Genomic DNA, 12,938 nt, shown 5'->3' with positions numbered 1-12,938 from the left:
CTGAGCTCATAGCATGGACTGTGTGCACATATGTTAAAGAAGGGCAGTGTGGGAAGTGAGAACTGGTCCAGTAAAAAAATCTTTTTGAGAGGCACTCCACTGGAACCTTTGGTCTGCATTTCAAAACCTTTTATCTTATCTCTGCAAATGTTGCATCCTTTTCCTAAAGAACCACACCATAGGTTCTTTAGATTTTCCTCCCTACAAGGCACTTGGTACAAATGCCAGTTATCAAAAAAACGATTTTTTAAAAATTAGATACTTAACCTACATATGGTTTGGACTAAGTACCATATGGCTTCCCTTATAGAAAAATGTGGCAGAGCTAAATTCATAAGATCTCATTCCTCAAGGGCCTGTTTGGTCCACAAGAATCTAACATGAATCTTCTCAAAAGTGAGTAATAACATAGATCATACAACAGGTGACTTCAGATGATGAAGGCCTCCTTCTTGCACAAGCCTCTCCTCCACTTTCCAAGAGAACCAGGACCAGCTGTACAGAGCAGCCCTCCCATAGCACTGATATTCCTTCAGATTTCTGACATGAAAGGACACCAAGGATTTCTAGCAGCTTAAATGAAGACCTTTTATTTCCATTACTTTGATACAATATCACCAAGTTGTTTCAACAGAAAAGTTTCAACATTATATAAATAAACACTGGAAGAGAATTTATCTGGGAGGAAGCAGGTTCATTGTCCAAGCTGGTTAATCAATTGTAAAATAAATGTAAGAGAAGTATTTAGCGATGAGGCACAAAGCCCGAGGATAATAGTACTACTGCAAGCAGAGTCGGTGGAGAGCAAAGGGTAGCCTGCATTCACTCAGCACTGGAAGGCACAAGAACTCTATGAGAGAACGTCTCAGCCTACTCAGAGAATGAAACTGGCTGGAAGGAAGCAAATGAAGATGGAAAAAGAACACCAGCTTAGAAAGTCAGTTGTTAAATCACAGTTGAAAGAAAAAGTAAGTTCCAGAAAATAATATACAGGCTAACCTCACTGGCTGTGCATATGAAGGAAAGAAACAAAAGGTAAGAAACTAGGGAGTAGTTACTCATATGTCCCTGGATTTATCTACTAACCCATCAGAACACTAAAAACTGAGTTTGATGCCTGATTAAAGGAACAAATGTGATTGAGACTAAAATGCCTAAGGCTTAATGGTAAAGAATCTGCTTGCTATGCAGGAGACCTGGGTTGGAGAGATCCCCTGGAGAAGGAAACGGCAACCCACTCCAGTCTTCTTGCTTAGAGTATTCTACGGACAGAGGAGCCTGGTGGGCTACAGTCCATGGGATCGCAAAGAGTCATACACGACTGAGCGACTAACACTTTCACTTAATGTTAAAGACTTACAAGCATCCTCAGAAATTCTTGATATATGAAGCATACTAAATGATATTTTCAAGTTATCTGCTGCTAATACAGGTAAATTGGGAGCATCTTGATCAAAGCAGGATGTCAACATATTTCCTAATATATTATGGAATCCTAATATATTACCTATTATGGAATGCTAGGAAGCTTCTCATTAATCATGACTCTATAAAGTGAGACAAAATCCCAAAGAAGCTAAGTACCAAATAAATGTGATTTAAACAAATAGTGATGCCAAATTTGAGCATAAAGTTCAGTTCAGTCGCTCAGTCATGTCCGACTCTTTGCGACACCATGGACTGCAGCACACCAGGCTTCCCTGTCCTTCACCATCTCCTAGAGTTTGCTGAAACTCATGTCCATTGAGTCAGTGATGCCATCCAACCCATCTCATCCTCTGTTGTCCCCTTCTCCTCCTGCCTTCTGTCTTTCCCAGCATCAAGGTCTTTTCCAATGAGTCAGTTCTTTGCATCAGGTGGCCAAAGCATTGGAGTTTCAGCTTCAGCATCAGTCCTCCCAATGAATATTCAGGGCTGATTTCCTTTAGGATGGACTGGTTGGATCTCCCTGCAGTCCAAGGGACTCTCAAGAGTCTTCTCCAACACGACAGTTCAAAAGCATCAATTCTTCGGCGCTCATCTTTCTTTACAGTCCAACTCTCACATCCATACATGACTCCCAGAAAAACCATAGCTTTGACTAGAGGGACCTTTATCAGCCTAGTCAAAGCTATGTGACTTTTAAAAGGTACACTGGTGCCACCTTTTGGCCAAATTAAATATTTATACAAATTACAACTTATCACATTTTAATTTCACAGAGAACTTATTAGGGACACAATTGTTTTTCAAAGATTATATGAGTAGATTTTAGACTGTCCTGTTGCTTAATACATCTACAATTTTTAATAATCATATATTTATCTTTGAAAAGATGGGATAAAGTTAATACAAATAGAAATTTAATTCTTGGCACCACTGACATTTTGGCTGGACAATTCTTTGTTGTGGGGGTTATACTCTGTGCTGTAGGATGTTCAGAGTACCCCTGATTTATCTACCCACTAAATGCCAGCAGCAACCTTCTTCTAGCCCCACCCAGTTGTGACAAATCCCTCCACACTGCTAAATGTCACTATGGTGAGGGGGGATCACCCAGTGTGATAATTAACTTTATGTGTCAACTTGACAGGGCCACGGTATACCCAGAAATTTGGTCAAACATTGTTACTGGTGTGTCTGTTTCTGAATGAGTTGACATTTGATTCAGTAGACTGAGAGAAGATTTCCTCTCTATGTGAGTAGCCCTCGTACAATCAACTGAAGGCCTGAACTGAGCAAAAAGGCTGACCCTCCTGAGAATAATGGAACTTCTGCCAATTAGCTGGGACAGTGGTCTTTTCCTGCCTTTATGAGTCTCAAGCTGCAAAGTTTGGACTGGAACTACCTCACCCACTCCCCTGGGTCTCCAGCCTGCCACCTGCAGACTTGGGACTTGGCCTCCATATTTGCATAAGCCAATTATTTATAATCAACCAGTCAATCAATCTCTTTCTCTCCCTTTCTCCCTCTCTCACAAACACAGACACATACACATTCACCCACAGTGTGGTTCTGTTTCTCTGCTGCTGCTAAGTCGCTTCAGTCGCGTCCGACTCTGTGCAACCCCATAGATGGCAGTCCACCAGGCTCTCCTGTCCCTGGGATTCTCCAGGCAAGAACACTGGAGTGGGTTGCCATTTCCTTCTCCAATGCATGAAAATGAAAAGTCAAAGTGAAGTCGCTCGGTCGTGTCCGGCTCCTAGCGACCACAGGGACTGCAGCCCACCAGGCCCCTCTGTCCATGGGATTTTCCAGGCCAGAGTACTAGAGTGGGGTGCCCACTGCCTTCTCCGTCTGTTTCTCTGGAGAACCCCAATTAATACATCCTAGCTAAGAATCACTGCTGCGGATTCCGCTACTAGAGGGATAGTAAAAAGGAAAGAAAAAGGAGCAAAGCAAGAAACTTCCAGGAAATTACTAGATACTATCTTTCTTTCCAGAGATGGCAGCTGGGAAGCACTTGATGAGGACACAACTTTTCTGTTAACACAGATTACTGTTGACAAGAATTGGACCCACTGATGCATTTTTTGCATCACACATCCAAAATGTTACCTGATACAGAGACTACTTACCTCAACACTAGGAAGACAACGTTTGGCAGACACTGCTGTAAAATAAGACCACATTCTATAAGCTGAGCTAATAAAAAGTTTTGTTTATGATCAAGCCACATTAATTTATTTGTCATGATAAAATACATGAAATTCACTGTTTTCATTACAAATGGAGAATACAAAACTTTCTGAAAGAATATTTCTGAAACAAACTCACAATATATTAGGTGGAAGAGTTTAAGCATACAATATATTATTGATTTCAGTCTCTTGTATTATATGTTACTATGTGTTAGTAGTACTTTGAAGATTTCTTCAGGGGGCCTTTTTCATTGTACAGGTTTTGGGGTTTTTTTGCCTGTGCCACATAGCTTGTGGGATCTTAGTTCCCCAACTAGGGATCAAGCCCAGGCCCTCAGCAGTGAAAGCGCAGAGTCCTAACCACTGGACAACCAGGAAATTTCCCTTTTCCTTTTTTTTCTGGTTTAAATATTTTTAAGTCCAAGTTTCTTTGAAAGAATTTTAAGCTGATATTTGATTTAACCTGACTAAATGACTATTTGGCACAAAACAGAAGAGTTGATGACAGTCCATCAATTGCACTGGAACAATATCTACTAAGCAATCAAGTGTGGACAGATACACACCGAAGCACAAAGGATTCTTCAGGTCTTGAAGACAAAAATCACAGTTTGTAATTCCTTACATTTAAGACAGACAGGCTAAGGACTGTATAATCTCACATTCTTCAGGTCTTGAAGACAAAAATCACAGTTTGTAATCCCTTACATTTAAGACAGACAGGCTAAGGACTGTATAATCTCACCAGTCTTCAGAAAGTCCAACCATACAAATACAGAAGTACAGCAAAGAATAATAATTTACAGATTTCATTCTTAGGAATTTAAAACTTGATTATAATAAAATACCACAGAACTACATTTAGTTTAAAACATACAAAGATACAAGTTACCTTATGAAATTTCTTCACATTGCCTGTTTTTTACCTCAATTAGACAAAAAATGGATACTTCTCAAGGATCTGAGTTACAACATCAAGAATTCACCTGTGCAAATAAACATCAATGGAATTATACATTTTCCAGACTATCTTTTCCCATGATTAATAAGTATTTCCTTCAGTTTTAAGTGAAGCCTTTTCCAATACTATTTTGATAGAACATAAATTACTATGTTATTATCCCTACTCTATTCCCTGTCTCTATCTACTTTTTAGATGATCTACATCAAAGAAATGAAAATGGTATTTTCTCCACTGTTTTTGTTTCTTTTCCTATATATAAACAATATGTTTGGGGGAACTTTCAATAACATTGAACTTGGAAAGTTTTCATTCCCAATAATACCAAAGAATTATTATCTTTCTTGTTAAAAGTTAAAGAGAAATACTTAGGATTAAACTAAGGTAGAGTAGGAATTCTAGCAACTCTGCTGTTTCTGGAGTATTTGTAAAAAGTAAAAATTTTGCCAATCAATTATTGAGTATTAAATAGTACATGACTTCTTCTGAAGACATTCTAGAATTTATGAGTTGGAATACTAAAGTTAAAGGTTTAGCTACATAAAAAATGCAGAATGTAATTTTCTTTATATGGTTGGTTTTCTTAAGTCTTTATTGAATTCGTTACAGTACAGCTTCTGTTTTTATGTTTTGGTTTCTTGACCCATGAGGTATGTGGGATCTTAACTCCCTGACCAGGGACTGAACCGGAACCCCCTGCATTGGGAAGTGAAGTCTTAACCACTGGACCGCTGGAGAAGTCCCTATATGGTTGATTTTTATCAATAATACTGATATAACTTACCACAGTTTTAAAACAAATCCTCACAACACCCCTGTGAGGTAGGGATTGCTTTCACACATTTTACAGATGGCAAAGTGAATAATAATTCAGAGAAAGAAATAATAATTTCAAGAGATAAATCCAGAAATGTTGGTTTTCTTATAAGGCAGACTGCACTTATCAGATACTGAGTTTAACAAGATGCTAACAAGAACAAATACTGCAACAGTCAGTTTTCCTCCAGAAAAAAAGTATATGTGGGATCTAGAAAAAAGGGAAAATTCTAAGCGGATCCAAAGAGGAAGTGTCTGTTTAGGACTTGCCTGATCCACTAAGGAGCACGCAGCATTTCCAGTTTTACGAGTTCGACACCCAGCAATCCCACTGCTGGGCATACACACCGAGGAAACCAGAACTGAAAGAGACACATGTACCCCAATGTTCATCGCAGCACTGTTTATAATAGCCAGGACATGGAAACAACCTAGATGTCCATCAGCAGATGAATGGATAAGAAAGCTGTGGTACATATACACAATGGAGTATTATTCAGCCGTTAAAAAGAATTCATTTGAATCAGTTCTGATGAGATGGATGAAACTGGAGCCGATTATACAGAGTGAAGTAAGCCAGAAAGAAAAACACCAATACAGTATACTAACACATATATATGGAATTTAGGAAGATCGCAATGACGACCCTGTATGCAAGACAGGAAAAAAGACACAGATGTGTATAATGGACTTTTGGACTCAGAGGGAGAAGGAGAGGGTGGGATGATTTGGGAGAATGGCATTCTAACATGTATACTATCATGTAAGAATTGAATCGCCAGTCTATGTCTGACGCAGGATACAGCATGCTTGGGGCTGGTGCATGGGGATGACCCAGAGAGATGTTATGGGGAGGGAGGTTGGAGGGGGGGTTCATGTTTGGGAACGCATGTAAGAATTAAAGATTTTAAAATTTTAAAAATAAAAAACTAAAAAAATTAAAAAAAAAAAAAGAGTTCGACAATCATCATGCAGACTGTACTATATGGCTAAGATGACAGCTCCGTTTCATAAACGATGTAGTCAGAATTAGAGTGTTTGGCTGGAGGAACCTTTTTATACAAGGTAGATTTTCTTACGAATCATGTCTTTAAAAATACTCAGGGCACAATATTAGTTATAAAGTAATTTTTACAATATTCTTGTTGAACAAATGAAAAAGATAAAACTGGAATCATTCTCCATACCACTACTCACTGGCTCTCTGGAACCCAGGTTTGGGGATTTTTTCCTATAAAATGGAGTATTCATTTTCCCACTTCCTGTTACAGACATAATACTATGAAGATGAAGGGAAGAACACTTGCTTTGAATTCCTAATATTAAAAGGAACCCTATGACTAAGAATAAAAATACAGTTAATCACTCCTTCCTTAACACTCAACAAAGTAGATAAACGTCTGCTTTAAGTTAATGTTATCTATTATGGATAGTCAGCCAAAAGCAAACTCTTGCCTCATCCAGACTTTGCCTTGAACTGCTGTCCTACCTACAACTCATATGCACCCTAAATCCCACCCTTTAAGCTATACATACTTTTTGTGTCAAGGACCAATGACTGAGCAAGTAGGAAAGAAAACGAAACAGAAAAATCAAGAAAATTTTTATCTAAACAAGAAAAAATAAAATTTTACTTGAAGGAGGCTAGGGAATATATCCAGAATAGCCTAAGATACATGAAATCAATGTTAATATTTGTGTTCACCTTATGTGATGGTCACTGAGGACAGCAAAGTTTGAATAATTGCTGAAATGCTGTAAGAATATGATTAGATGAAGTTCTGATACTAAAGAGCAATACATTTGTTGTAACTACTGACTGATACAATTGACTGTATCAATAGCTACTTAGATTTTGTTCTTAACACGTTAATCCTGACCCCATGAGGCTTCACATCCTTGTCTAGGACAGAAGTTCAACCACCTTAGATAATGCCCATTGGTTTTCTTCATTCACTTCTTAAGAAAAACTTACCACTTCATAATCTACCTGAACTCACTGATAACTCAGAGAAATCACTGCACCCTTAAAATGAGATGGATTTCTCTCTGAGCTCCTTCCTGACTAAACTCAGACACTTAAGGAACTCTGAAGTATGCAGTCATCAGGGAGATTAAAGAGCTTTTGTATCCAATTAAATCCTAAGCTGTAGAAACCAAATTTATTAAATTTACTAAAATACTTGTGAGAGTTAGAATTTAACAGGGGAACATACAAAAAAGACGAGGGTGTTCTAAAGCCTCTCTCTTTGGTTATTCTTGACTATCTAGGATTTAAAATTTAAACATATCAGAAACAATTTAAATCTATCCTCTGTGGTGAAGTTTGACCAGCTTTTTCCCAGCTACACACAGCATAAGAATCTGTCATTTGGTCCATCAGTTTTAATTTTTCTGGAGTTTTAGCTTTGTAAGTTTCACTATTAGAAAGGGGAATTAAGTTGACTCACAGGGGGAAGGCTGGTCATGATTTTTAAACATAGTTCTAGTACACTGACTGTATCTACTCTGCTGGTTTTATGTACCAGAAAAAATGAAATCTGTGCCACTGAAAAAGTACCTTTTCAGTTTTTCGTTAGAAAATTAATGTCTGAGAGGGGGGTTCAGGATGGGGAACACGTGTAGACCTGTGGTGGATTTATGTTGATGTATGACAAAACCGATACAATATTGTGAAGTAATTAGCCTCCAATTAAAATAAATTTATATTAAAAAAATAAATTCCTTAGCTAAAAAGGGGGAAAAAAAGGAAATTAATGTCAACTCAAACAGCCTATAAAATCTTCTGATACTATGGATAGAAAGATAATTTGTATTCTATCATTTTCCTCAAGTTCATATAAACCTCTTGTCATATAAATCTCAAACTGCTCTTAATTTCTTTAAGAAAACATTAGAGTAAGGTAACAACACCAGGGTGTCAGTCCACACAGATCTGTCTGAACTGCTGTCTCTAACACTGGAGGCATCTACGCTTACCTACATGTATGTATCTTACTGACTCTCTAAGTTTTTGTGTGTTTCTGACTCTTCTCCTTTCCTGTCTTTTAAATAAAATACTTTTTATTGAAATGAGGTATGCTCAATGTTAAATAAAGTCACATAATGGCAACCCACTTCAGTTTTCTTGCCTGGATAATCCAATGGACAGAGGAGCCTGGCAGGCTACAGTCCATGGGGTCACAGTCAGACACTCTGTGGGGTCACAAAGAATCACACCCCAGGATCTGACTGAGTGACTGAGCATGCACACATATGCTTGCAAGATGCTGCAGAACTAGCAAATAAACAGTAATTTAAAACTACTCGTGATTTGGTATAGTTATGCTCTCAAACAAATGTTTTATACATTATAACATTTATATACTAATATAACTATTAATTTCCTATATGGCAGAAAATATTTTAAAATAATCCTCATAGGGGCTTAATTCATGTGGAACACTCACCAAAAGTGATAGTTCAGAACATTCTTTTAAAAAGATTATACTTATTTCATATTCAATTTGCTTTCACAGATTCTACAACCTGAAAAAACTTCCATACTTCCACATTGATTTCTCATTTGTAAATAGTGATTTAACTGAGGAAAAGACAGCCCTAATGGAAGGTTACATTTTGGCAGCAATGTATCGATATATCTTTACAATAAAAAGATGTAGTATATACAACCTTAGAACTTGGATAAATGGTAAAGAACTTGAGGAGGAAAATAATTTATGAATAAAAAAACACATGTGGATTTCCTTTTTCAGAATTGATATAAAAACTCTGAAGAAGAAACTGCTACTCAACCAGGATAGTGTCCACATTTTCTTGTGTGAGTTCTGACTCTAAGGCACAAGATGAATCTAACTGTTCTTGCGACAAACGAGAACTTTTCAGGGGGATGTCAGACCAGCTGTCACAATATGGCGGAAATCTCTGGGCTAATGCATTACCGAACCTTTGGCACCGGTTATACCTGTAAGATTTACCTTTGTGTGTGTACATGTGCTCCAGCAATTGGCTCTTTCGGAGAAACTTATGACCACAGATGGTACAGCTGATTTTTCTTTTCCTTGAAAAAGAAAAATTACAGTTTAATTCCACTGGCTCAGTGTCTTTGGAGATCAAAGACACTTGACTGATCTGCAAAGGCTCTGTGGCACCCCGGTTTGAGAGGTCGGGCTGCTGCTCATTCTCCTTGACAATAAAGGAGCTGAGCCTGCGGCATTCAAGAGCCTCGCTATTTTCATTAAGTGGATGCACTTCACCAAGGTCATTACTCTCCAGAATGGAAGCAGGGACACCAAATGGGAGGGATCCAGACACGTGGGTGTGGAGATGCTGTCTTAGATTACTACGGGAATCAAAACGTTCCCCACAGTAATGGCATAAGTGTATTTTGATACCGCTTTCGGTGAAAGTGGGGCCTGTCACCTCTGATGAGGGTGAGGGGCGGCTCTGGGAGATCACAGATTCTGGGTCACATCTCTCCTGCTTGATGGACACTGGGGGCTTCTGGTGCTCTTCCAAGGCCTGGGAGGCAGGATGGGCCCTCTGCTGGTCTGCAGTGCCATCATCCAACCCAATAGCAAGAGAGAGCTGCAACTGGGGGTGGTCACCCTGGACAGCAGCTCTGTTTCCACTGTTATTGGAAGGAGCTTCCTTGACCTCCAGCCCTGGTTTGACAGCTGTTTTTTGGGTCGTTGAGATCTGAATGCCATATAAATTTGAGGACTGCACAGTCTCTGGTGAGAACACTTGATTCATCTCAGTTGCAATGTGAGAAAGGTAGTCGGCGTGAAGAAATCGAATCCCTTCCTCCAAACGACTATGGTCCACAATCTGTTTTGGCCCTTTCCCCGTGTACATAATGTGCAACAAATAGCTGAATATGTCAGGCTGGATGTCAGTTGGTTGTATTTTTATGCATTCACTGTTAAAAACAAAAAAACAGACCCACACAGAATGAAACAACCCAGTTGGCCTTTTAGTTAATAGCATATAGTCTTAGGCTAAAGCAGTTTCTTCCTAACTTCTAATTTAACAATCTGCCTTGACGAAACACAGCAACAAAAGCTCAGATTTTCATTGTATACCAGTTTTATGGCCCAGCACCAAGTCTTCACTTATTCAATCTACTGCCTAAAGTTAAGAAACACAGATATTCTGATTAGTTCGACATTTAGTGACTCCTAAGTGATAGGCACTGAAACTGCATGCAGGGGGTAGAAAAACAAATAAAACAGATACCTCGCCCTTAAGGAACTTAACAGTCTATTGGGTATATAACCAAAAGAACTGAAATCAAGGACTCCAATGGAAATCCATAAACCAATGGCATTTTACATTAACCAAAAGCAGAAAACAACCCAACTATCCACCAATAGATGAGTGGAGAAACAAAATGCAGTATATATGTATACTGGAACATTACTCAGCCATAAAAAGGAATCAGGTTCTGATATACACTACAACATGGATGAATCCTGAAAACATGCTAAATGAAATAAGCCAGACACAACAGGACAAATTCTATATGACGCCACTTGTAAGAAACATCTAGATTTGGAAAATTCAGAGACAGAAAATAGATTAGAGGCTACTGGGAACTTGAGAGTGGAAAGGATAGGGGGTTATTATGTAATGGTTAGTTTCTTTCTGGGGTGATGAAGTTTTAGAAATAGGTAATGGTGATAGTTACACAACATTGTGGATATGATTCATGCCCTTGAACTGTACAATTAAAAATGGTTAAAATGGCAAATTTTATGCTTATATATATTTTGCCACAATAAAAAATAATTTTAAAATTTCAAAGGGCTTATTGGAATTGGTACCATATAGAATTTAAATCATACTCACCTTATTTTGGTTTCCAAATATATTAATATATCTACTCTTTAGATCACAAATGAATACAAGTATAATTCTGAAAAGCTTTAAATTAATCTCAAGCCCAATTTTTCACATATGAATCTAGAATTCAGAAGATAGATGGAAATAATTGTGTAACAAGAAATCAGGAAACACTCTGTTAAAATTAAGATAAAGAGAACCTGAGGGAAAGGCTGGATAACAAGGAACAATGGAATCAGTCAATGGACTTACCTTCCCTGAAACGCAAGTTTGCCTCAACACATCAGAAAGCAGTCTGAATGCCAGCAATCCATTTCTTTAGTCCTGATATTTTAGGATTCCCTCTTGGGTTTCACTCTTACCTCTGACCCACTCACTGCCATGGTCTGTGGCAGGGTTGTTTTTTTTTTTTTTTAATATCAGCACAGAGGTCTTTTAAATGAGGAATTTTAGTTACTCAGCAGAAATATCACAGAGCAGGCCTGTTACCTGTGCATCTCCTGAATTTAGCTTAGCACGGTGCCTAGTACACAACAGGTGCTTTAAGAGCTAAAACAACTTACTGCTCTCAAATGAGGCTGATGTGAAGGTAGCGTTCCTAATCTAGTTTCTACATCGACACTTAAGTTGGAGAGGAAACTTTTGTGTGACAGAAAAGGCTACCCATGACCTGTCCCTGACTCTAATCTCCTCTCCCCTTTTTATCATATATGCCAATCATTCTGATTTACTCCATTTTTTGAATGTGCTAGCCTGGTTCATATCTGCATATGTTTTCTTGCATTTTTTCTTCTGCCTATAATTGCAATTATTGGCATTCCCCTAAAACATCTGAAAAACTCCTCCTGATCCTTTAAGATTCAGAGCCTCTGTAAAATCTGTTCTAACCCTCTCAAAGTAAGGCTGCTGACACTCCAGTCTACTTTGTGCAGCACTTCGACTATACACATCATAGAAATTTTTAAAAGCAGCAGCTAACAGTGCAAAGCTCTGTTCCAAACATTTTAATATTACTAATCCATTTAATCTTCTCAACATCATGGAGTGGATATACTATTCTAGTGTTTTACAGAGAAGGAAACTGAGGCACAAAGAGATCAATTACACTGCAATTATTTTCCTTACATGCATTACCTCTCTCTTGGACTATAAATGTCTTTTTCCTATTTTTGGCCAAGCCACCTGGCCTGTGATCTTAGTTCCCTGACCAGAGATCGAACCTGCGCCCCCTGCAGGGGAAGCACAGAGTCTTAAACACTGGACTGCCAGAGAAACGCCAAATGTAAGGTCTTCTAAAAAAGCATAGTGTTCCATCACTTTTAACCTAACATGCATTAAAGCTATTTTTTACCAAGAGCTCAGAATCTGGATACCATTTTATACCCCTCTCCCTATCATGTTGAGTTAATCTAAATTTTAAAAAAGTTTTAAAAAAAATATTTGAAACAAATGACCTCTGAATTACAATATGGAATATCGGCCCTCCCTCCGTGGGGACAGCGCCACTCAACCCAGCGTCGCATTCGGCGGCACGGCCAGAGAAACTGGGGCTGAGGACACCGCCGCCCGCAGAGAGGCGGAGCCCAGAGAGGAAAGCAGGGTGGAACGGACTGCCCCGCCGACCGGCGGGGCTCCTCTGCCGCCACCAGGTGGGTGGAGTTATGACATTGAAATCTTGCTATGAAAGGATGAAGGAA

The 12,938-nt window shown here is 38.7% G+C and overlaps 1 protein-coding gene across 4 annotated transcripts in view; it reads right to left on the bottom strand.

Moving 5' to 3' along the window:
• ZBTB25 (zinc finger and BTB domain containing 25) overlaps positions 1 to 12,938 on the bottom strand; it is a 46,338-nt gene that overhangs the window by 20,850 nt on the left and 12,550 nt on the right. For 2 of the 4 annotated variants that reach the window (XM_018054078.1, XM_018054077.1), the window contains exon 3: positions 9,375 to 10,318. In XM_018054078.1, the coding sequence (XP_017909567.1) occupies positions 9,375 to 10,318 (944 nt within the window). Of the gene's footprint in view, positions 1 to 9,097; positions 10,319 to 12,938 lie in introns of those variants that run through there. The other 2 variants (XM_018054079.1, XM_018054076.1) reach the window with 2 other exon arrangements.

This window comes from Capra hircus, chromosome 10 (genome assembly GCF_001704415.2).
Source record: "Capra hircus breed San Clemente chromosome 10, ASM170441v1, whole genome shotgun sequence".
Lineage (NCBI taxonomy): Eukaryota > Metazoa > Chordata > Mammalia > Artiodactyla > Bovidae > Capra > Capra hircus.
The sequence above is the reverse complement of the archived record's forward strand: the minus strand, read 5'-3'. Positions and strand labels throughout refer to the sequence as shown.